At 36.4% G+C, this 25,747-nt stretch overlaps 1 protein-coding gene across 3 annotated transcripts in view; it reads right to left on the bottom strand.

Annotated features, from left to right (window-relative positions):
- Positions 1-805: 805 nt before the first annotated feature.
- The window catches only part of LOC122526419 (hemicentin-1-like), a 189,181-nt gene continuing 164,239 nt past the window's right edge, over positions 806-25,747 (bottom strand). For 2 of the 3 annotated variants that reach the window (XM_043649812.1, XM_043649814.1), the window contains 9 exons: positions 15,374-15,528; positions 12,657-12,801; positions 10,970-11,100; positions 9,504-9,663; positions 7,834-8,133; positions 7,211-7,507; positions 4,900-5,142; positions 4,206-4,366; positions 806-2,552 (listed from right to left, as the gene is read on the bottom strand). In XM_043649812.1, coding sequence (XP_043505747.1) covers positions 2,142-2,552; positions 4,206-4,366; positions 4,900-5,142; positions 7,211-7,507; positions 7,834-8,133; positions 9,504-9,663; positions 10,970-11,100; positions 12,657-12,801; positions 15,374-15,528 — 2,003 coding nt within the window. In that variant the 3' untranslated portion in view covers positions 806-2,141. The remainder of the gene's footprint in view (positions 2,553-4,205; positions 4,367-4,899; positions 5,143-7,210; positions 7,508-7,833; positions 8,134-9,503; positions 9,664-10,969; positions 11,101-12,656; positions 12,802-15,373; positions 15,529-25,747) is intronic. The other variant, XM_043649813.1, reaches the window with a different exon arrangement.

Genomic DNA, 25,747 nt, shown 5'->3' with positions numbered 1-25,747 from the left:
TACATATATATATTCATATATATATATAATATATCTTTATATTTGCTCTGCTTAAATTTAATTCGAACGTTTATTTAATTATACACTCGTTTTTTTTCTTTTTTTTCTTTTATCGTAATTATATCGCCCCTTTGCTCAATTCACATTGCGCGGAGGTATCGCTTTACGCGCACTTTGAAAAAATATCGGCGCTGTACATCGGAGGAGAATATATATTACAATGGATAAAGGTAAAATAAAACGAAGGAACTTGTCCTCGTTTCTACGTCCTTTTCGCATAATACGAATATCGTTTTTTTTTCTTTTTTCTTTTCGTGTACGTTGACGTAATTCAGTCGCGAGCAGTCGAGAGATCGGTTAGCGAAATAGTCGGAATTATTCTTAATTTTCTTTATGTTTCTTTATTTTATTTTATCATATTTTATTTTATTTTATTTTATTTTATTTTATTTTACTTTTATTTTTATATTTTACTTTTATACTTCACTTCATTTTATCTCTTTTTTTTTTTTATATATTTTTTTCTGACGAAGTCCATTCAGATTAAAGTGCGTAAAAATTCAATAGCCGATCGAAGAAATAAGTCGACCGAAGATAGAACGTAACGAGCTGCATTGAGAAACGCGTAAGAACATGCGGGTGGAGATTGGGGGGGAGGAGGGAGAGGAGGTAGGGTATGGGAAGAAGGTTGGTAAGACGGAATAGTATGAGGAGGATTTTGAAGTGTATGTATTTTTATGTTAAAGATATAGATCGACGAAAAGAAATTATTGTCATGGAAAAAATGTTTTTCCAAACGTACCAATTTGCATCCGATCGCGACATTTTATTACACTCGTTCGTATATTTTGTTGTCCAGTGACGCGAATAGAACTTATTTATATCGGCGACTAGTCCTTCGTCCCTTTGTCACATTATTACTACTCGTCACACAATGAAACTTTCTTTCTCACTCGTCGTCGCATCGTTTCATGCGTTTATTTACAAGGTATTTACACGGGGATTCATTCGGGCAGTTTTTCATTTTTGTAAACACGCTGAGAAATGAGATATTCGTTACAATTCGTACGAGATGATAATGCTCGCGTTACAACACACCCGTTGTTATTGATTAGTTAAAACGTTCGTGCGTACGATTGCATTGCACAGCGGGAACGTTTCGCTTACCTACGCGGTGCATAGAAATTACCGATCGCGAAATAGTTTCTAATAAGAAAATTCATCTCGGTATATACTATTTTTTTCTTCTTTTTTTTTCCTTTTTTTTTGTTCACATGTTTAGATATATATATATATTTATATTTATATTTTATTGATATATCGTGGTAACGACCGCGTCGCTTCCGCGTGCCAGTTTCGACGTTGTGCGCGTTCGTCGTCAGTCGATAGGACGCACGCACACGTTCGTCTCTGCAAATTTTTATTTCCAATAAACTTACGTCTCACCGTGCCCAACGAAGACCGACGATCTATTTTTTATTTTAATTTATCGTCGTCATTGTCATTGTCTTCGTTGTAAACACGGCAAAAACGAAAGAAGCGTATTCGAGTCGCGCGAATAGCGTGTGCTTTGGTCTATCGTTCGAGAATTCGATCTAAAAATCATCTTCTTTTATCAACGTTTTGTCAACGGCGCATTTATATCCATAAATTTAGGCAGTAAGATGTATGTATGTATGTATGTATGTATGTAAATACAATATTACGTTAATAATAGGCGTTTACAATATAGGCACACAAGATTACGCAAAATAATCTTGAAATCGATGCTTCGTTTAAATAAATTCGTCATCGTCGTATAATGTCATAAGTAGTATAAGAATTAAAAGAAGAACAGGAAAGGAAGATGAAAATATAACGACGGAGAAAATGATTTTCTACTGACAATAAGAAATAATAATAAATGAATATTTTCGGTAACTTGCAATGGGAAAACAGAACCGAAAGTAATAAAAATAAGAATAATAAGAAGAAGATGTGTCGTGGTTGGCTACTGGCATACCTGTTGTAACAATTTGCGGTATGTGTTTGAACGGGTGTCCCGGTTCTGAAGGAGACTCGATGGTGGTGATGGCGTGGGATGCGACGCGGCCATATCAGACGTAATATTCGTTAACGCCGAGCGCGTCGGAATCGCGTCCCTATACGCAGCTTTCTTGGCTCGAAATAAGTGGCGTGCGAACGGTTACAACTTCCCTTGCCGGATGATGCTTGTTCGCGGTGACTCCGGTCAATCCGGTGACCCCGGTGATTCCGGTGACCATTGACTCGTGCAAAAGTCCGCTCATCGTCGAGAGCGGCGTACTTCCGCATGAAGATGTACTCTTCACCGTGTCTATTTTTGGTGGCCTTGCGGTGTGGTCTATGCAAGCATATACCGTTGACTCTTTAGCGTAAGGTTTTCCCCCGACGATAACGCCACTTCCGTAACCCTGAAGTCCTCCGAGACCGGCGACGGTACCTAAATTCGCTAACTTCGTGTCCGTTCCCAAAGTCGACAGGGTGGTTGGCCTCGTTAAACATAGCTCTGCATACGTCACTTCACCGGATAACTATGAACAGTATATACGTAATAGAGATTTCAATCTATTTATATCTTTATCCGTTGTTATCAGTTGTATCAATTAATTCGCTGAATTATGTTTTTCAGAAGTTATTTAACTAATTTAATATTCAATTTATATGTTTTATTTACGATGACAAATTCTTTGACGAAGAAAAATAATATATGATGATTTTGATGCGATGAATTATTTCAAACATCGAGTTATCGAATTAATTTCTATATCCGTTAGTTTATTTTTTCTAACAATTAATCCCTGATAAACGACACAAAACTTTGTTTTTCGAACTCGATTAATATACGATTGTGTAATTATTTTATTATAGTAATGATGAAATAAAATACGTTGACGCGTCGGGTGATAATAATAGAAGGAATTGTTTAGATAATCAGGAGAGGTAAGAAAAGTGAGAAAACGTCTGAGCGCCGTTGTATTTTGTCTTCGAACGTGTCTTCCAAAGAGTTTCCCTTTACCTTTTTCTTTCTTTTCTTTCTCTTTTAAATTAGATGATAGTATTTTCGCGAAAGTTCATCCAAAGTTCGCCATGATAATCCTTGAAAGATACGATTATTTTCGGTAGTTCTGCCAAAGACTTGGATCCGAAGCAAAGAGAAACTTTCCTGCTAATGAGCGTCCACTTTCGAAATTCCAGACTTCTGGAATTCTTCTCAAAGCCCTTACCTACCTACCAACCTACCAAGCAGAACGGTTCGCTAGAGTTTTCTTCGTTCCTTCTCATCTCGAATAAGCAAGAAATTCGAGTGGGCCAATGGGAAAACGGAGAAGATTGGTCGATACGAACAAAACAACGAAATTATTGAGGCATAATCAAAGTTTTAGTCTACGGAATTTCATCTATTTTTTCTCTCTTTCTCGAATTTTTTTTTCTTATAATTCATACCGACGCTCAGACCGCGAAATTCAACGAAGAAAATTAGAATAATGATTGACCGATTGGAAATCTGTGATAAGAAAAAACTACACGATAAAACAAATAAAAATATCGACGAAATTTCGAAAGAATCGAGATGTGTACTTTCGAAATTGTTTTTGCAAATTTTTCTTTTTTCAATAAATTCAACTTTGTATTGTCTGTAAAAATAATCATAGTTCCCGTGTTTCTTTCATCTCTTTGTTGTGAAAGAACGATTCGAAGAAATCGAGGTATTTGCTTATGTAATAACTTTCTTACTGCATCAACTTTTCGTTAATGTTTGTTCTTCGAAATAGGTATCGATAGAGTAACTTAAATATAAATATCCTGAATAAGTATAAAACGTTTATATATTATTTTGTAGTAGCAATGAAATGAACGATTTCTAGTTGGCATTTATTTTAATTGAATTCACCAATCGATTGGATCGAATTTACTTTGTCAATTTAATCAATTAACTATATTTAACGAGTACACTCGTCGCGAAGAAATATTTCGTGTGTAATCGTTTCATTTCCACGATACAACTTATTAGTAGGTACATGCTTTTCGAAAAGTTCACCACAGCTAATTGGTTAATTGTTAACTACTTTTTTCGAATAAAACAAAAACCTGTAATTTATCTTAGACGAGTATACTAATCGATCACAATTAATTGGTTTAATTCTACGTAATCGAGTCGTTAGTATTATTGCAACGATACTTACCGGTAATGTTGGATAATTGTTGTATTCGTTGTAAGCGGTAAGTCCTTGAAGATGATTGTTCTGTTGTGTCGAAGGGATTGACGACGGTGGTAATCCATCCGGCGTATTTTGGGTTGCCAATGGCGTACCAGAAGTTGATCCGGTCAATTGATAATCTGAATCTTTTGTTCCAATTAAATAACAATGTGTTTCGTATAATTAATCTTAATTAAATAAAAATGGTAATGTGCTCTTATTAATAGAGCTTCCTTAAAGTTAAAAATCTTTATTTCGTTTATTAATATTGAGATTGCATCATAAAAAAAGTATTTTAGATTTTCTTTCTTATTTTCTTTCCTTCAAACTATATAATCTTCTGCAAAGCCATAAAGAGCCCTAAAGTTCAAGTTTCCCTCTTCGATAGAAATCTGTTACCGAGAAACTATAATGAGCTAGATGGAAGCCCATATATAGCTCATGATTTAGGAAGTTAGGATATAAGCTATGCGTACGATGCATCAAATAAATGATGGGCTAGTAGAAAATCCAGGCACGTAGAACGAGTAGGCGAGTTATGACTCGATACATAGCGATTATCGATCGATGTACTACTATGAATATCATTTTGAGAATCAAAATACATAATAATTTTACATCGTATATATTATATAGGAAACAAAGAGTTATAAAAATACATTTACGTATTCATATATACCTTTATTAGTTGGTATAACGTCTGGATTTCTGTCATCGGCATCGTAAAGATCTTCGGAACTAGGCGCGGTAGATTTTTTCAAAGGCAAATCACCAGGCCTTTGAGCTCGTCTATCGCTTCGTAATTTGAGTGCTGCTAAGATTATTCCAGTGACTAGGACTAGGGCGGTAATCACCCCAATGAGACCAAGTAACAGGGGTGTTATTTCGAAAGGCACCTGAGTACCTGTAAACAAAACGCGCACTGCTCTCGTGCAGTTACATTTTTGCACATTCTTAAGATCTAATCTTGCACAAACATCGTTGTGCGTTATTTATTTGTTTCATATAATATATATGTTAATTGATTTTTAAATAAGAAGTTAAATCATGAATTAATTATATTGTTAAAGTATGAAAGAAAGCAGGATTACATACTTTAATTACGTAATATAAGAATTCACGAAAGGCGCGAGTAGTTAAAGTATGAAATTCAAATTTGATTCGTAGATTAGATCCGATAGAACGGTACGATTAACAGAATATTGAGTTTTGGAAAGTACAGGAAGAAGTAAGAATGAATAGTTACGAACATTGTTGTCAAAAGAAATAACAGACTTTTAAAGATTGATCTAATATCAATTTCATATTTAAACTATTCGCCTTTCGTAAATTCATATATTATATATAATTATTTCATGTATTACTCGTAATTATTTCACGAATAACCAGAATAATATACCTACTTCAACGTTAACATATACAATTTCGAAGCGTCGAGGTACGCGTGTAACAAAGTTATAATTTATTACTTAACGAGTTTTAATTTATAAATTAAGGACGGAGTTAACAGCAGTTAAGGTCTTGAACAAAATTAATTGGACAATGAAGTAGAATGAAATCGTATATTGAGAGGTCAATCACCTCGTTTCACCTCTCTTATTATCGATGATTCTTAATCGGTGTTCTTCGAAAAGTGCAGGCTAACGTTTGTTCGCGTTCATTCTTCCCTTCTTTTTTCTTTCTTTTTTTTTTCTTTTTTTTCGATCCTTCCTTAAAAGTGCGGCCTTTTTAATAGGATCTTTTCACGAAGTTGAGAACTGAGGGTACGGCACCGATACGGCGCATTAAGCCGTAACGATCGAAGCGATAATAAGATAGTCAGGACTTAGTCATGCTTTCGAACGTCTAAGAAGAGAAACTAAAGTAAAGAAATACATTTGAAGATTCTTAAGGTTTCGGCTAAGAAGGATCGATCGATCGTTAAATTTTTCCAGTTTAACGGATCCCTCGAGCTGAACGGTTTGTTCTATGTATAGTTATTAAATGATAAGTTTAATAGAATCTGTAGTATTATTCGGACTAAATAATGATAAAAGAAAATATGATTAGGAAATAGAAAGATGATTTTAAAGATAAAGATATTATGCCGTAAGATGTATCATCTTTTCTTTCTTTTCTTTTTTTTTTTGAAAGTGGTGAAGACCGAACGCAGTCTACCGAGCGGAATGCAGAGAAAATGGAAAGATTCGATATCAATGGTTAGGAAATTTGATTAAAGTTTCACGCTCGGCGAAGCTTGTATGAAGTGGATCGATTTTTGAACGAATCTCTTTAGCTTTAAGTACGCATTCACGCAAGTATAGGTACGCCTAATCGAAGAGAGAGAGGGAGAGAGAGAGAGAATTCTGAATACATCGATGAGGTCCTAGTGGAGGAGGTGTCTGTAGAGGTGCGAGGAAACTTGCTCGTTCATTCGCGCGCAGTTTCAAGCATAGGCGAATCGCATCTCTCGACGGTGGAAACTGACCGAGAGCAATTTCACTTGTAAATTCGTCTAGGAGTCGATATATACGAGCTACCGGAGTATATCCGCCGGCAGTGGATCCTAGCTCGGTTCACGTACCCGTACTTCGTATAGTCTAGCTTCGATTCCTACACAAACGAGGAGAATTCTACAGGCCGGTAATCCACTGGATGAATGCAACCAAGAGATCGACTCGCTGTTCTATTTTCTCAAGTACTTAGAACTTGGTCTACATGTAGATTGTGTTCGATTTTGCAACCGATTATACTTGTTTCTCGTAAAACCTTCTACCATTTCTCTCTCTCTCTCTCTTTCTCTTTCTATTTCTCTTTCCCTCTCTTTGTCTTTGTCTTTATCTTTATCTTTCTAATTTTCTCTATCTCTCTATCCATTAAAATCTAGTTCAAAGGAATTTCATTACGCGTCGTTAAGCTGCTCAATTTGCGACGAGTCCTATTCGAAGCATCCTTCCCATTATATAGCACGATTAAAGTGTTAAATAATAAAAGCATTCGAAGTAACTTACCTGTCTGCTTCTCTGCCACTTTTAAAGTAAAACCCTCTAGCACGACTTTCTCGCTCATTCCTTTCCCATTGACGGCAAACAATATCATGGTGAGAACTTTGCCCGATTCCAAGTTTTGTACCGTAAATTGTGGAATATCTCTGGTAAGATTTGCTTGCAGTATACCGGTTTCTTCGTCGAACACTTCTAAAACGAAATATTGCGATTGACCACCGTCAAAACCGGCAGTGCATTCCACCGAGAGTGACTTAGTTGTTTGATTGGTGAGCGTGCAATTGTAAGGGATTTCTGGTTTACCTGGAATAAATAACAAAACAATTTGTACAATTTTCATCATTCCGATTGGATAACGTATCGATTATAGGGAAAGATGCGTGGATAGTAATAAGTTTGGTGAAACTCGTGGTTAGACTATTCGAATTAGATTAAAAAAAGGTACTTTGGAAGAGAAACTTTTCTGAAACTAATCCGAAATAACTAACTGAACTAAACTCTACGTGAATTTGTAGATTCGTCTTAGGAGTGGCTTACGAAAAGCGAGCGAGATGCGCACGCGCGCACACGCACACACATATATCTACATCTATAAAGGTAGATAAGTAGGTAGGAAGGAATGCACGTACCCGCGGGTATGATGTAAAATATGCAAGCGTTCTTCTGCTGGCCAGCAGCGTTGCTCGCCCAACAAGCCACGCTGCCATAGTCCATATCTGTGATCGGTTTGTACACGAGGATGCTTTGGCTGAGGTGAGTGGAGTTCTTGTAACGCGTCTGGGGCATGTCGATCAGCTCCTGACTAGTGTTGAAGGCCCACCTAAAGCTTTCGGGAGGTGGATAAGCTTCGACCATGCAGAGCACCTTGACGTCCTCGTAACGCGCCACCCCATATATATTCTTTTGTTCGGCCACGCAGATTGGCTTGTCTGCGAAAAGAAAAACCAACCAAACCCCACACTCTCATATTTCTTTTCTTCTGACCATTTTTTTTCTTCTTTTCTTTATGTTCCGTGCTCTTTCCTCTTTCCTTTTTAACCTTTTATGCCGTTTACATTTCTTTTTTAGTCAGTCAGAGACACTATGCACCTACTACTACTACCTGTATTGTCCTTTGGAAAAGAATCGAAAGAAAAATCGAAACGCGATAACGCAAAGAGTGAGACGAATGCGGGTGCTGGAACGGGAGTGAGGGCAGGGCCAAGTGCAGGGGAGTCTGCACCACTGCGAGTACAGTTTACGTACATTTATTAAAACTGCGAAAAAGGACGACGCGTGGTGGACTGACCACGCTTACGCGCCCTTTCGAAGGGAAAGATCGATGGGCGTTATTCGCCGGCTCGTCGTTCCAATAGTTTTGCCATTTTTCGTGTACGTACGTACGGTCTACGGCAGGACGGGCTTACGAGAGTTGGTCGGTTTGCTCTCACAATCGCTTTATTTTTTTTACTTCTTTTTTTTCTTTTTTTTTCCTCGCTCTCTTTCTCTCTCTCTTTCTCTCTCTTTCTTTCTTTCATCCACCGTTCGCGAATTCACCGCTCGTCATCGTGTTTTTTAACGAATAACCGTAACGACTTTTCGACGGGGTGACTTTCTCGTTTTGGGGCTTACATTATACGTCAGTGAGTTTAGCTAACGCGTACTTTCACTCTGTCGAGAAATGCGCGTATAAATAATTAGCTACTATTTTAGATTAGTTAGATTCGTTAGGATGCATAGATTAAAAAATGTATATTTCCGGCACTAATGACAAGTATAAAAAGAAAGAAGACAAAAAATATGGAACAAATTCGTCAGCTGAAAGAAGATTAATGAACTTTTCTATTTAAATATTAGTTTGTAATTTTGAGAATGAGAATAAACGACTCATAAGTATCGTGCGTTAGAAAATAATCATCGCAATACTTCAATTTGGTAGGAATATGAAAGGCCCCTGAAACTAGGCAGTACATTTCTACACGAACGTAGTAAAGTGTGTTCGGTTATCCAAATACAGGGGTTGCATAGATTGCATTCGAAGTTAAAGTTATCGACTGAGTCGGAAGTATGGCGTGTTATCTATTTTTAGGCACGAACGCGCATTTATCCTTTTGCGATAAAACGAAAGGAAATAATTTTAAAAAGGCGAACGGAAAATAAATCGTTACGATTGTATAATATATTAAACGTAACGACACATTTCGACTCGTATTTTTAGTCGACGAATGTGTTTAAATGAAAACGACAAATATAGATACAAATATAAATAGAAATAGGAATGAAAAGAAAAGAAAAGAAAAATAATAAGAAAAATACTCACACATGATTTTGAGCTCGACGCCATTGCTATAACCATCACCCTCGACGTTGCTAGCAACGCAGGTGTAATTTCCGGCCTGGGAACGATTGACTTTTCTTAAAGCGAGATCGTATTGTTGTACTATAACGCCGTTCTTTGCGTTGTTCTGAATGACGTTGCCCTGGAATGAAGCGAACACACTGTGAGATTAGATCGGAAATCTGCGAAGAAAAAGTATCGAGATAGGTTGGTAGTCTCGCGAAAAATAATGTGGTAAGAAGAAGAAGAAGAAAAAGAAGAAGAAAAATAAGAAGATGAAGCAGTAAAAGCGGATACGAGGACGAATGGAAACGGTTTGGTAGAAGAAAATAGGTCGAAGAGAAATCCAACGAAGTGGAAAGCGAAGAAGGCACGCGTAATGTCGAATAGAAGACTAACATAAGACCATTTTCGTGACAAAGCTCTCTCTCTCTCTTTTTCTCTCATATCGTTCTCCATCTATTTATCTCTGTCTCATTCTCTCGCATTCTCGAAGGAACGAAGGAAGGATTACATTTTCTTGGGAGAATTTCTCGAGGATCGTTGTTACCTATAAAAGAGCTTTCGTAACCAAACGTGAAGACGATGACAAAAGAGAATAGTCAGGCGCGTAGTTAAAACCGCAACTCGGGATTAAGAGAGGCAGTGAATAACGACGAAGTAAAGGTAGCAAGAAAAAAGAAAAAAAGAAAAAGACAAAGGGAGTTAGATAAGAGCAAAGGATAGAAAGAAAGAATGTATAATGATGTAGTTAACTAAATATGTATGTACGTTATATACTATATATTAAGACAGGACTTATTTCTTTTCAAGACTAAAGAAGTTAATCTTTCACCTGGCGAGGCCTGGGTCAAGTGTCTGCCAGGGCTCTGAGTTTAGATAATATAAGATTTATTAATTAAATGAAAATAAATATTAGACGCCAGTTAAGTTTTCCCTAACAAATATATTAATCAAATTACCTAATCTATGCAGTCCCGACTATCAGAAGGAAAATGAGACAAACACAGGTGGGTGTCGACCAAATTTGGGTGACCCAAAATATTGCGAAATTTTAATAGAATAGAGATTACAAAGACTGAAGGAGATAACTTACGTGACTGGTGCAGAAAACACTGATCAAAATATACGTATATGTATGGTAAGAAAGAAATGATATGCTAAAGAATGGGTACAAAGTTCTTTTGATTTTAAGAGAATAGATAAAAGTAAGTTAAAAAAGTTCATTGTTAAATTGTTGCGTAAAGAGGAAAAGAAAGAATAAAAGAGGGTAAAAGAGAGAGAAAAAGAGAGAAAGAGAAAGAGAGAGAGAGAGAGAGAGAGAGAGAGAGAGAGAGTTGGTGTCTATTCGTGCATGCATAACTCTGATACGTGTCTATTTATTATTTACTTATATGATGGTGGTATATACGAGAGGATAGAAACAAATTCCTGTGGGATCGACTTACGTTGTGCTTCCAGACGACTTTGTAAGCCCAGGGATTCGCACGAACCTTACATTCAAAGTAGACATCATCGCCTTCCTCTATGTCATCGGGATTCATGTTGGAACCAAGCCCCAACCGTAAGATAGGAACGACTGAAAGAAAAAAAATCAATTCTCGTCAATGTTATTGTCTTAAGCTGCTTACAGGTTTCCATTCGAAGTAAAGGTATATATTGTATATTCTCGAGAATTACAAGGCAAACTGAAATAGAACAGCACTTCATTGAATTGGGTTAAATTTCGTGCTATGCGATTCTGTTACGAAGATACCAATATCTTCCTTAATTATAATAATAATAATAATAATTATTATTATTATTATTATTATTATAATAGAATGAATATTTAATAGAGAAGTTCGTTTGACAGAATAAGGCCAATCTTAAATATTTATTTTCAGTATGTTTTATTATTCGTTCGATTTAAATTCGTTTGTAAAATTTTATTTAAATTCTCGGACGATCTTATAAATAAATTTATTATTAATTTTTCGTTATATCTCGTAAGAGAAATTATTTATCGGATCGTAAAATTATAATCTTTTGAAATATTTTCTGTTCGGCTATATGGAATTTCTTGATAATTATTTCTTCGATATTATTTTATACGAAATATTATTCGTTATCGTAACAATCGATAAAAGACAGATTCCCTTTTTTATATTATAAATAAAATCTCTACGTAAATATAATAATATTACAAATGAAGAAGATAAAACAAATGTCGAGAATAATTAGGTGCATTAGATTAAATGGAATATCCTTTTAATCGCTACGCGCGAGGAATGCTTCATTAAAAACGTGAAGTTTGACGATTTATGTTTCCCTTTAAAAAAGAAAATATCTCTTCGTGAGAGAATAAACGAATGATATTGCGAGATAAAGTGAATGACAGAGACATTCGAATACGTCATTACTTGTAGCGAAGCTAGTAGTAGTGGATCTTGGTGTATATCGCGACGAATCGCGACAAGTTCTCGAATAAATCGAAGCGCATCGAGTTGTAGAGCTCGGCCATTCCATTTCGGGTTCTCGTTGACGTCTCGTTATTGCGATTACATTCCCGTTAGCTCGACGTAATCTATATCGACGACCCCGTTTCGAGCTGCCATGCACGCTTTTAACTCGTTTACCTCGTTGATATCTAGATAGATACATTTTGCGTCTATGCGTGCGTACGAACGAACGTACCTATCCTACGTGGATAGAACTGTCGTGTAGTTATGGTATATATATAACGTATACGTATATACATATATACATATATATGATATATATATATATATAAAGTATGTAGAAATACGTAGAGAAAGTGAGAGAGAGATGTATCTCGGACGAAACGTCGACCGAACGAACCAACGAACGAACGAACGAACGAACGCAAACACAGATTTTTGCAATGCCAGGTTGCTTTGCAGTGAGTTTGTCCCGAGCGTACTACTCGCATCCATTAGTATATGAAAAATATCCCTCTCGTTCGCTATTTTTTTTCCATTTCTTTCTTTCTTTCTTTCTTTTTTTTCTCCTTCTTTCCTTTTTCTTTTCTTTCTTTCTTTTTTTTGTAATTCTCGCGCATCTAATGTCGTCGCCCAGCGCGATGAGAATATTTTTATTTATGATAATATTCGCATTTGTGTCGGTAATACTTACAATAAATGTTGAGTTTCAATGTATCCTCGGCGTATCCACCGCTAACTTTATTATTCTCCGCTCTGCAGGTCAATACTTTGTTGTGATCGAAGAGGGTTGGCTTGAAAGTGAGCACGGAACTCGTCATGTTCCCATCGGCTGATACCTGGATTGAGATACGTATATAGTTTTTGTTTGTAATCAAAATATTCATGTACGTTCATTCGATTTGATCATCATCTTACATCTGTATGATTTCTTACGTAATTTAAACTACCATTCGTTTATTTTGTCTAATAAATGTTTGCAACTATTAATTTATTTCGTTAATCTTAAACAATTAACAATTACAAGCGCGATAATATAATATTTTGATATATTTATAACCATTTAACCCTTTGCGACAAGTTTGTCTACTTCAGTCAATATTGATTGTAATTTGAGGTTGTTAAATAATATAGAAACAGTATGCCGCTAAAATATATTTACTAATTAATTATTAATTCTTTATTAAATATTAATTTAACTTTGTAATAAATGAATATACCGGACTTGTGTGCGAGTTAATCGAAGTTACGTTGATGATTTCCGTCAAACTCCCGCGTATAGGTACGTTATTTGTTAGCAAGGGATTAAATAGTAGAACACTGCGCGGTATACTCTGTTATATAGGACTTTTGAAAAATTGTGTGCTGTACTCAAATAAAAAAGATTTCATTAGTCGCGAAAGTATTAAGCGTAATCGAGGTCGTATCAATGATCTGTAAAAAAGGTTGGCAGGTAACAAGAAGGGTTGAGAAAAAGAGAACAAAAGAAAACAAAAGAAAAGAAAAGAAAAGAAAAGAAAAGAAATCAAAGGAGAAGAAAAAAAATGGAAGGGAAGGTAAGAAAGGGTTGTAGAGATGAGATTATACGTTGACATACGCACGAACAAAGTCGAATAATTACTTAGCGAAAGATAACGTTACGAAGAAGGAAGGTCGGATCGGACTTTACACGGCTTATAAAACGGGAGCGTTAATCCGACGATAAGTCTTAATGACCGGACGAAGTTGGCCTAGGTAGTAGGGCGTTTATCATTCGCCCACTTGCGAATAATTTTCACGGAAGGAAAGGCCATCATCCAAGCTAGGTCGACTAAACTTCCGAGCTTTTTATTTTTTATCTAATTGGAGAAGAGTAATAACAGGAATAGAAAAATCAAAAGAAAAAAAAGAAGAGAGAGAGAGAAAAATATGATAAAAAAGAGTAGTAGGTGATTATATTCGCGATTGAAATCTATTTGAAGGATATATCGATCCTGCTGTTGTCTTTCTTACAAATCACTCGAACGAACGACCGAACGAACGAACGAACGAACGAACGAAGGTACGAACTTACGAAGGAACTAACGCATGCGCATTTTCACGGAAGTGAAAACTTATCGATCGAACTCGATCTCCGGCATCTATCGAACCGAATCGAGCTTTTACAACAACTCGCGCGATAGGAATTTCAGGATGAAATTGAAGCGAAATTCGCGCGTACGACCGGCCATAAATCGAGAAAGTCGAATCACCTGGCGTTGCTGCCAACTATGCGGCCACGTTTCGTTCTAGCTCACTATCGATGGTGAACGTGCCATCAGTATAACTCGCTGTCGCTATCAACTTGTTCTCCTACACTTGGATATTATGAGGCTTTGCTGGTACGGTTCGAGTCAACGCGTATGTTGCCGCTGTGTTACCCTGCGTTATATTCAATTCGAAGTTCTTAACATTTTGTAAAATGAAAATGCGAGGGAAACAACAAATTCCAACAGATCGTTCACACCGATCTCTCTCGGTTACGTTACGTTACTTTAATAAATGATACGTTGTGTGGTAACTTTTGTGTGTTAACTTCTGCGTGTGACGGTTTGTTTTTTTTTCTTTTTTTTCTTTTGTATTTTTCTATTTACTTAAGTATGCCACGATCAAAGAACTGTCTCCGCTTTCGAGGTAACGTTACTACCCAAGCAATAGGAAAGAAGAAGAAGAAGAAGAAGAAGGAGAAGAAGATAAATGGAGGAGGATAGATCGCGAAAACATCGTTTCTATCCGCGGTAATTGCAACATGGCGTGTTGTAGGGAACCCTTAATGGCGACGATGCAAATACCGATACCCGACCGCTAATGTCTGTGATTTCGCGAAGAACGATCGAGGGTGGAATTCATGTTTCCTTCGTGTTCGTCGACCGATCTTGTTTTTTGGCTCCGATGTGTTTTTTTTTGAGAAACGATCGTGTACGCGAACCCTTGCTCCTACCCCCGCCCTCGCCCTCGCACATTCGAACTTTGGCCCTATATTCGAACTTCCCCTTTCTCGCATTTGGCCCACCCCCTTCTCTCCCTCCCACCCTCCCATTCTCCCCCGTATTACCGTCCGGAACGTTCGTAAGGAGAAAATGATGACGAGCCCGTTGGATGTGGGTCGTAACCTTTCTTTCACGGCTCGGAAATGTTTTACGCCAAAACGTGGGCTCTCTTCACTCGCTTCGTTTTCTACTCTTCTACATATATCCTATACTGCTATGCGAGGTTTTGATGTGAAATAAAAATGAAAGGGTACCTACTTACTAGTCTCAAGGATACATGGGGGTGATGGGGAAGAAAAGAAGACTAATAACTCGAAGATGTTGGTTCGCTTTAGAGTGTTGGTGGATACAAAAAATAAAAGGAGATAAAATGAAAGTAAAAGGAAAAACAAAAGAGGCTCACCTTTTCCGTATAGTTCTCCATCTTTTCCCCGTCCAAGTACCAGTATAGTTTAGCCGGTGGCCTTGAACCAACTGTTATACAACTGATGTTGTATTTCCTATCGGCGCTGATTGTTGTTTGCTCGTTGCTAAGTATATTCACGCTGAGAGGTCTCACTGAAAATGATATTGAGAGAAGAAATATATAATCGATAATCGTGAGAAAGTTATTCTCTTAAATATCAAATTTTTCAACGATGATCGAAAAGCAAGTGTGATGTAAGAAAAAGTAGAGTATAAAAGAGCCCCGGCGCCTGGAACTTGGCGAACTTGAAACTTCGTTTTCTTCGTTAATGCGTTTTAAACGAGTAACACCCCCCCCCCCAGCATCGGTAGACGGCAAACAAGCGTGACGTATCGCCGCAAAAACCTACCGGCTGGCAAGCACTCTAGTTTCACATAACATTGAGAAAAGAATACGAGTTTTTTTTGAGACTAGCAAAGACTATCGAATTGTTATTCGTTACACTTTGCCATCAATTTTTCCAACTAACTTTTTTCAACGACGAGTACGAGTACGATGAACACGAATTCACGTTACTCTCTCGCGCATAACTAATAAAGAAATATTTGCCAAGGATCAAGATTGATAACGTTATGAATAAAATAAAGGTACGATAGAAGAGGGGAGGGGGGGTATGTCTATATATGTAGAACGATGGATACGGTATAGTAAGTTTGGCAAAGTTTTTTTTGTTCTTTTTATTTTATTTTCTTTTTTCTCTTTCTCTTTCTCTTTCTTTCTTCTTTTTCTCTTTTTTTGCATAGGCGAATTGACTTCTCCTATCGGTGGGTTTTCCATCGAATTTAATCGCAAACAGAACGGAAAAAGGAACGTCTTTTTCCGTGACGGGGCGTGAGAAGGGTGAAAAAGTACGTACTCTTTGGGGGTGGCTGGAAGAGGTGGTAACTCTACGAAAGAAGACAGACAGAGAGAAAAGAAGGATTTTCCATTCAAGCAACGTTGAGGTTCTCGCGCGTTGGAGAAGGATGAGAAAGAGAGAAAGATCAAGCAAAGAGACAAATAGAGAGAGAGAGGGGGTGGGGGTAGGTGGGGGAGTGAAAGGTGAAACGTGGTAGAAGAGAACTCGGAATTAAACTTTCAGGACTCGGAACTTTTGACACCAATGAAAAATTTTCCACTACTTCGTCCTCTCCTCCGTAGCTGGTGCTGGTCTTCTTCCATCCTACGTTGACAGCTTCCACCTTTTCGAGTCCGTTCTCTTAATCTACTTCCTATGACTTTGTTCGTCATAACAGCGCACGTGCATATTACACAATTGTAATTGGCATTTCTATTTGTAATATATAATAATATCCAGAAATATAGGGTGGGATATAAATATTAATCATTTCGCGTCTGTTTCATACGAATACAGTTTTTTTTTCGTGGTTTCGTTTATAGAGTAATTATAGTCTTCATTGTAGGATTGTATAAAATATCGTTTAAAACTTTGAATCAACTCATTTGATTTACACGAAATGATAAAATAGAGGATATTCGAATTAATAATAATAATAATAATAATAATGAATATTTAATATATAAAGTCTCTTATATTTCTACACTTAATTGTAAACATATTTAATCGAATCATTTTGTAATTCGTATAAATACACGTACGCGATGAAACATTCGTTTCGTATTACGAAAATAATTCGATAAAATCCCCTTAGTAGTTCTTGAATTTTGTTAGTTTCAATAGATTTATCATTTGACACCATTCGACGATGATAACAATAATACAATATATGTATATATACATATACATATATATATGATATCGAAAAATATTTAAAGTAAGTAACGTGTAGTATCAATGCGAACGTCTTTCTCGACTAAAATTGAATAGCTATGAACTACCTGTAGGATCGTGGAATAACGCGTCATTAAAAGTTTACTAGAAAAGTTCGATTGATCGATGGTTGATTGAATAACGGGTTGGTACAAGGTACCCCTATACCTACATTTATTTTCAGTACTCTCTTTGCTTGGACATAGATGATGAATGGGGTTAGAACGACGTAGAAAAATATGCGTAGGCGTCCATTAAAGTCTTCATGTTGGTCACCGGATAGATATATGTATGCATATAGGTAGGTAGTTATAATGGATGTTCGATAGATGATACCGTCAATGTATGGTTTCTTTAGAAACTTGAAACTTTTAATTCATAACTACTGTACAATTCGCGGTAAAGGATAATCCAGGTTGTTTTTTTTTTCTTTTCCTTTTTTTCTTTTTCTTCTCACTTCCGTTCTGTAGGGTAACAATAAAATAAGTTTTAATTTTTTGTTTGTTTGTTTGTTCTTTCTCGAGACGAACACGACGATAATACGCGATCCCTGGAGAAGCTATAAAATTTATTCTTATGATCGGCAGTGTCACCTTTTTGACAACGAAAGGAGAAGTTTTAATTGAAACGTTTTCACGAGAGGAGAGAAAAAAAAAAAGGAAAAAGAAGAAACCAGAGTCAACGTGAAATTATCCACAAACAAAACGGTCTACGTCAAAAACTCCTGTTCCTCCGGGACAAAATTGGGAACGGATTCGATAGAATCCCGATGAGTTCGTGCGAGAGGGAAAAAAAGAAACGGAGAGGACGGAGAAAAGAGAGGGGCAAAACGATCGAATGAACGAAAAAAAATTCTAACGAGAGATCCATGGAGGAAAGTAAAAATGGTTTAAAGACCGGTGAGACAAGTGAGGAGTAAAGAGAGAACGATCGCATGCGGAATAACGAACGAGCTGCCGAGGATAAAGTTATTGCTATTGCAAATTAGAAATACCTACCAACTTTATCCATCTATCTACCAATGGCACGTTTGATTTTATGGTAAATCTAGCCCAACGCAGTTGCTCTCTCTCTTTCTTTCTTTCTTTTATTTATACATTGTTACGCTTTCTTTGTATTCGCAAAAGAATAATATGTAAGCGAAAGAATAAGATAATTTTTGTTATTAATTATTCAAAGTTTGGTCTACGAGAAAGTAAAGAAAAAGAAGAAAAAAAATGTTCAGATTATTTAATTAATAGTTAATGTTTACAACAACTCGCATCGTAACATCGTTCTTTACATCTCTCCATGATAAAACAAACAATTTGGCTTTATATATTTTGTTTGAACTTTTAAACAAATTGCATGGGCATTAATGTGTTTGTTATTCTGCGTAATTATTTTTTTTTTTTTTTAGAAATACAGCGACGTTAATTAAAAACAATGTAAATTACAAAAACGCGTAGATTTCGAATGACGAAAACTTTGCGATACTAACAAAAGAGGGGATTAAGGAATAGTTGGGCAAAAGAAAACCAGACAAAAAAGCAACATCATTTTACATATACGAGTAGTACTTTATATTCTTTTCTACTTTCTACTCACGCATCTCATTCTTCTTTTACGATAAAAGTTATTCCGTAATCCGACCATCTTTTAATCTAAATATACGTGATTTTTTTCCCGCTTGTTCGTTCTATAATAACAATAATAATTGTTAGATAGTGCCGCGTAGAATAAACATTATTAAAAATTTACCAAAATTTTGTAAAATTAATTCTGAACGAATTTGAAATTTTTGTTTGAGATGATAATTAAAAAATATATACTTAATTATATTACGTACGTTTTTCTACGCAAAAACATAAAGTTATATTAAAAGTTAACCGAGCACGCATACATTCAGAAGTGAGGTTTTCAGTGAAATACCCCGTATTGGGATTTTAAACGCAATAAATTTACGATACCGGTTGTAATAAATTTAAAAGGGATGCAAGTATCTTTCATTAAAAGATGCGGATATAGGGAATCAAGATCGATATCATAATCGAACGAATTTTCGTCGATATCGTTACGCTAAAAGCATTCGGTATATTGAAAAATCAATGGAACTGGACTACAAAAGGAGGAGGAGGAAGAGGAGGAGGAGGAGGAGGAGGAGGATCGTGTTACGAATAAACGAGTACATGAACGATTAGTGTGAGACACGATAGGGAGGAGGAGGAGGAGGAGGAGGATGGTAGAAGTGTGTTATAACGAATAAACACGATACAAGGCTTTCGTTTCTCATCGCAAATGATAGTGTTAATTTATTTCTTAATTTGCATTCATGGAAGCTCCTTGAATAGAAGGACAATGTTTAGAGAGAGAATGAGAGAGAGAGAGAGGGAGGAGATTGAGGTGAGAAACATTTGTTGATGGAAAGGTCCTATACGCTAGAAAATAAACACAAACGAAAGGAGAATAGAAATGTAGTTGTTAGTACGTAATGCTTGCATATGTATATGTTTACGTAAAGATAGAGAAATAGAAAGAGAAACAGAGAAACAGAGAAGGAAAGAGAAGGAAAGAGAAGGAAAGAGAGAAAGAGAGAGAGATGAAGACTTATATGTAGCAGCAGGTAGTCGCGCAGTCGACACAGTCTCGTTGCGGGGGTCACAGGAGACTCACTCGACTCCGATGGTAGTCTGAGAGGGTTCTCCTGCCTCACTCAAAAGCACTGTCTCCGGTACACAATCAAGCCCTGCAGCTCGAGGGTCCATGTCTCTTGCTCACCCTTTCCTTCTTCTTCCGGTACCCTTTCTTTTAGCTGTCCCCTCGGTTCACAGTCTCTTCTCACCCTTCGTCATAGCTCGTCTTCCTCGTAACACAGCAGCAACAACAGCAGCAGCAACAGCAGTAGTAGCAGCATCGGGAGCTTTAGCTTGTTGTCGACGTCGTTGTAGTCGTCGTCGTTGTTGTCGTCGTAGTCGTCGTTGTCGTCGTTGTCGTCCTTGTCGACGTCGTTCACGTCATTGCGTGACTCGTCCCCAAGCATGCAGATATACCGCAGCCCGAAGCTCTCTCATTCTCTCCTTTCCTCGTTACACAGAGCTCCTTGCACCTTTAACTACCATCGCGAGTCATTCCTTCCCTACTTCCAACTTCTTTATCTCTCTTCCTCTCATCCCCCCTTTATCACTCATCACCCCCTTCTTTCACGCTCTTCATTTTTTCTTGTCTACTTGTTACTCGTACCTATGCTTCTACATCTCTTTCTCTTTCTCTTTCTCTTTCTCTTTCTTTTCTTCTCTGCGAGCTTCGAGTAGGAAGTGCTTCGTTTTTTTTTTCTTCCCTCTCCGCATGAATCGATATTCTCCAAAGAACCAGTCGAAGAAAACGGTCTTTCTTCTTCCATTCTCTCTTCCCCCGAGGGTCTTATGATTTTCAATTCCTTCCTTAAGCAAAGTACTTTTCGACCATCCCGTCAAGGAGTCTACGGGGAAAGCTTTCCTTCGATTTCGAACTACCAACTTAACAAAGACATCGATGAATCGACAAACGGGGCTAGTCTTTGATTCGATTAACGCTCCGTGAGACATCTCGGAGTTTGTAGGGTCGTACTTTCGATAACCGTACTTGTCTCTTTCGTCCCTACGACTTAACCAAATTGCCGAGGTCAAATAAAATTGCCAAACGAACGACCGACCAACCGACCAACCAACCAACCAACCAACCAACCGACCGACTGACTCTTGGGCTTTAACGAGTTCTCTTTATCTATTTCTCACACCACTCTTTCTCTTATCTCTCTTTTTCTCTTATTCATTTATCCTACTTTTGCACTTTTCTCGTTTCGTTAAAATCCAGCGTGTATATGCTTACTTTCGGACCCAGGACCGTTGTCTAATTTCAACGACCGAATCCATTAGAAGCCAACGGCCTTCTAATTAGTCAGGCTCGATTAGGTAGACGCTCAATAACCCCAGGTTTCTCTTGCTTGGTCTTAGAGGGTTCGTTTCTTTCATATACGTATATAAGCATAGTAGTGGACGAGTGTGCGCGAATTCAATCCCAAGGTTGGTCGTGCGTACCCATTCCTCCTCCTCCTCCTCCTCCTCCTTTCTCCTCTTTCTCTTCCAACCACGTTCTCGTTTCTTTTCTTTTCCCTCGCGTACGGTACCGTTTCTCTCGTCCTTTGACCAGCCTCTCTCAAGAGTGAAATTACATAAACCACGTGGTGGTACGTTTACCTCTACCATCCACCGTCCCTTTTTCTCTCTCGAATTTACCGTACGGGGATTGTAGGTCGTTCAAGATATTTACCTCGGATTTATATTTCTTTAATATAAATATAATAACGGACTTATGGCTATATCATTGAAAAAAGTAAAAAGAAATATATGGTAGAATATTTATATATATATATATATATATATATATATATATATATATATATATAGTCACGTATATTCCTAGGAGCTATTTATTTTTATTTGTAGTAATAAAAAAGTGCAATTATAATGCATACAATTTTGTAACGCATATATATATATTTTTTTTAACACATTTAATGTAATTAAAAAATGTAAATTTAACGAAAAATTTTATTTTAAAATGTATATATATATTCATTACGATCCTTTAATTTCATTTAATGACTAACATACGCGTACGTCAGTTAGTCGAGTTCGCATGTTCTTTCAATTAACATTATTCTGCTTATAGAAATATTGTCGTTAAAAATAATAAAAAGAAAAGAAAAAGAGAAAAAAAAGAAGAGCATACCTTCGATAAATGCGACGACACGGACGAAATACAATCCGCGAGCATAATAATACATGCATGCATACATACACGCATACGTACATGCATGCATACACGCGTATGATAACACACATGGATACGTTGCGGCGAAGATTCGATGAACCGTACGATAATAATGATCCCCGATTAACCGCGTTATTTTCGCCATCGTCAATCGCAGAGCTTTCGATAATTTATTTGGCAACATTACCACTCTCACCCGGTGGTAGTTCGATCGTTCACGAATCAATGGAACGGTTAATTTGTTCGTGTTTTCTGTATGATAGAACACGTCGTTTTACTTTCGAACTCATATCACGAGTTCATAATTTCGAGTATCATTCTATATTACGTTAATGTAACTACGATTTACTATTGATCATACATCGCAAGTATGTCCGATACGAGAAAAAATGAGAAGAGGGTGTGGGGGTGGGTGGCAGGGGGCCGGGGGGAAATTCTAGGGGAGAAAAATTCAGCACGTAAGTTTTTTCGATGGGAAACGTTGTGTTTATCCGTAAGATTCGTTCGCTTTTGTACTTGTCTTACTTTTTCTTTCTTTTTTCTTCTTTTTAGTTTCAGTAGTAGTTGCAGTGATAGCAAAAGGAATGACAGAGTTGGTAGAAGAAGAAGAAGAAGAAGAAGAAAAAGGAGAAGGAAGAGGAAGAAGAGGAGGAGGAGGAGTATAAAGTCGCGTAGAAATCGTTCTCGTTTGTCGGAGTCGTTCGTAAAAGGCAACAGCTTCGGGCGAAGGAAGAGAGGCGGATGCGGAGGCGAATGTAAGGCGGCATACCGATAATTCTACTGAGTGCTTCGTGGAATTTATGAGGTTTAATCCTTTGCGGAATCCGAGAGGGAGGAAGGAAGGAAGGAAGGAAGAGACGGCAGGGTGGTTCGAGCCAAAGACGAGTGAACATTTCTCTCTCTTTCCCTCTCTCTCTCTTTCTCTCTCTGATACTTTCGTACGGATCTGTTCGTAGATTGGACTTCTCTTCTCCGTATGAGAGAGAGAGAGTGAGAGAGAGAGAGTTCAAAGTGCAAGGAAAAAGATTTGAAGCGGCATATCGCGAACCGAGTTTCTTCGGTTTTCAACGATAAAAATGAAGAAACGAAGTGGACGCCTCCACGACCATAATATCTTGAAAATACGTACTTATGGATCTACGTCGATAAGGTATACTTATTTTCTCCATTATTTTAAACGAGGAAAGTAAGTAGCGAACTAACTCTTCCTCTTACTCCATCTTCTTCTTCTTCTTCTTTTTTTTCTTCTTTTTTTTATTTTTCTCTTTAAGTTATATTTATTATTATTTCGTGATATACATCCGTTCCTTTTTCCCCCTTTTTATTTGGACTTCGATCGCGATTACTATTCGAATATCGAATATACCGTTGTGATTATTTTATTTCTTTATCTATCTTTCTATTTCCTCGTTCTTTAATCTTTTTCGTATTACTCGATTTTTTAGCCCTCCCCCTCCCCTTCCCCCTCCACCTTCTCATTTCCCCCATCCACGACGTATATATAATACATTATTATGATTTTTATTATTTTATCTATCCTCGTGACCTGTGTTTTATCGTTTCTAAGAGAAAACGACTACTCGGATAGTTTGCGAGGGAGTTTAAAAATAATTGGATATAAAAAGAAAAATAAGAGCTCTTCGGGTTGCTTCGGCGTGTTTTCCAACGGCTTATGATCCAAGCGTGTAATTATCTTCGGGCGTTCCTTCTAAGAAACACTTTGCGCAAGCCAACCTTTTTAGCATCGGACTTATGTAGATATTTTTACGACGATACGTGTTTTAAGGTGTTACGCTACGGGCTTTTATGTAAATCTACTCGAGGATAGATAGGTGACTACGAGAAAGGTGGAAAATTATTTTCACACGATTTATAGTGTTTAGTTACTTTCATGCTATGCCCTTTTTTTTTTTTTTTTTTTTTTTTTCATTTACAATTAGTCAGTTTCCTTTACATTTTTTTTTATTATTTCACGTCGTTTCGCGTAGGGACTTTTCTATTTTATCTATCATCGTACTCTAATCGTGCAAATATTTATTTTACTCGTAGTACCGTTATTGTAAACGTCACGGAGATAGTCCGAATCATATTGGTATGGTTAAGCGTATGTATTATTGTTATTTTTGTTAACACGTTAACACTTTTACAATCCAATCTACGTGTCTTCTTTTTAACATGTACCCATCCGGGCTTAAGACGAGTACACTTTTATTATCGTTCGATCGGTATATTTACTCGCATGTTTTTTTTTTTCTTTTTTTTTTCATTTTTATTCTCACTAAATATCCGCATATTTATACACATACGTTTAAACCCGTATCTGAAAAGTAGATTGGATCGTTCAAACGTTTGATATCTTTGAATCGATCGTCGCAGCATATACTCTACAATAGTTGCTGCTGCAAAATAAAAAAAAGGAAACAAACACATGCATATTGATGTGTATGTATGTATTTACGCGAGGAAGATATTGCACTATGGAAAAATACTCAGATACCCCGCCGATGTTGGAATTTCATTTATTTATATATGAAAATGTAAAACGCTAACGCGAATCTAACGAGGTAATGCGTAAATAAGTATGCATTGAGAAAAAAATGAACATAATTGACTGTGGCAGGCTACACGTTCATTTGTCTTTTATTCTTTTTTTTTCTTTTTTTTTCATTTGGAGATCGAATTGAGAAAGACATATAAATCAAATGAATTTATTCACTTTTATGAGAACCATTTATATCGTGCCAATGATATTTACGACAGTGAAGTAAATAAAATAATTCGACAAAATCAATTTTATGATTTATTTTATAATATAAGTAACTGTAATATTTTCTATGTTTTCGTTTGATGATTTAGTTCAGATTTTTCATACTTTTCCGTTTTATCCGAACAAATATTTTGGCAACCGTGAGTATACATTTTATGTTGCGTTCTTTTTTATTATCAATCATTTAGAAACGTACTATACGTGTATTGTTGTCAAATTGATTTAGAATCGTTCAGAATTTGTTAATTTTGCTTAAATTTTTCCATTTAATTATTTTGTAAATTCTTCATTGTTCTCTAGAAATTCTATTAAATACCTAGGTATTATATTTTCTTCTCATCTATCTTTTAAATCTCGTTTTAATAATATCCTTTCGCAATAACTTAATTTATTAGAACTCATTTATAGAATTTCCAATCATTTTAAAAATACATTAAAAGTTCTCTATTGTCAATTAGTTCAGGCAATATTTAAATATGGTAGCGTAATCTGATTTTTATATACCAATTCTCATAGTTACGATATCGTAAAAAGTATATTATTAAAGATATTGATAAAAGTATTATTAAATTTATTAAAATATAATATATTAAAATAAGATATTAATAATATTATTAATAATATTAATAAATGAATAAAATAAATTTGTGCGACTTTTTAAATGTAGTTATGCCGATCCCATATGGGGTCTAACATCATAGTTACGGACATTATTGGATCCATTTCTCCTCGAACGATCTATTACGAATAAATATTATTATTTTCTTGTTCTTTTTTAATTTCTCAACAATTTTTTGTCGTATATTTGTAAAAATTTCATGCTAGCGCGTTCCTTCTCGCGTCGCTATTTCTCTATTAAATTTATAATGGGAGTTCTCGAGTTGCCAGTCGACATTTCCGCTTAAAGATATTCTCATATTTCAGACAATAGTAAAAAAGAAGACGTAGAAAAAAAAAAGAAAAGAAAGGAAAAAAGAAAGCT

This window comes from Polistes fuscatus, unplaced genomic scaffold (genome assembly GCF_010416935.1).
Source record: "Polistes fuscatus isolate 324 unplaced genomic scaffold, CU_Pfus_HIC Scaffold11, whole genome shotgun sequence".
Lineage (NCBI taxonomy): Eukaryota > Metazoa > Arthropoda > Insecta > Hymenoptera > Vespidae > Polistes > Polistes fuscatus.
This window is presented reverse-complemented; position numbering and strand designations above follow the sequence as displayed.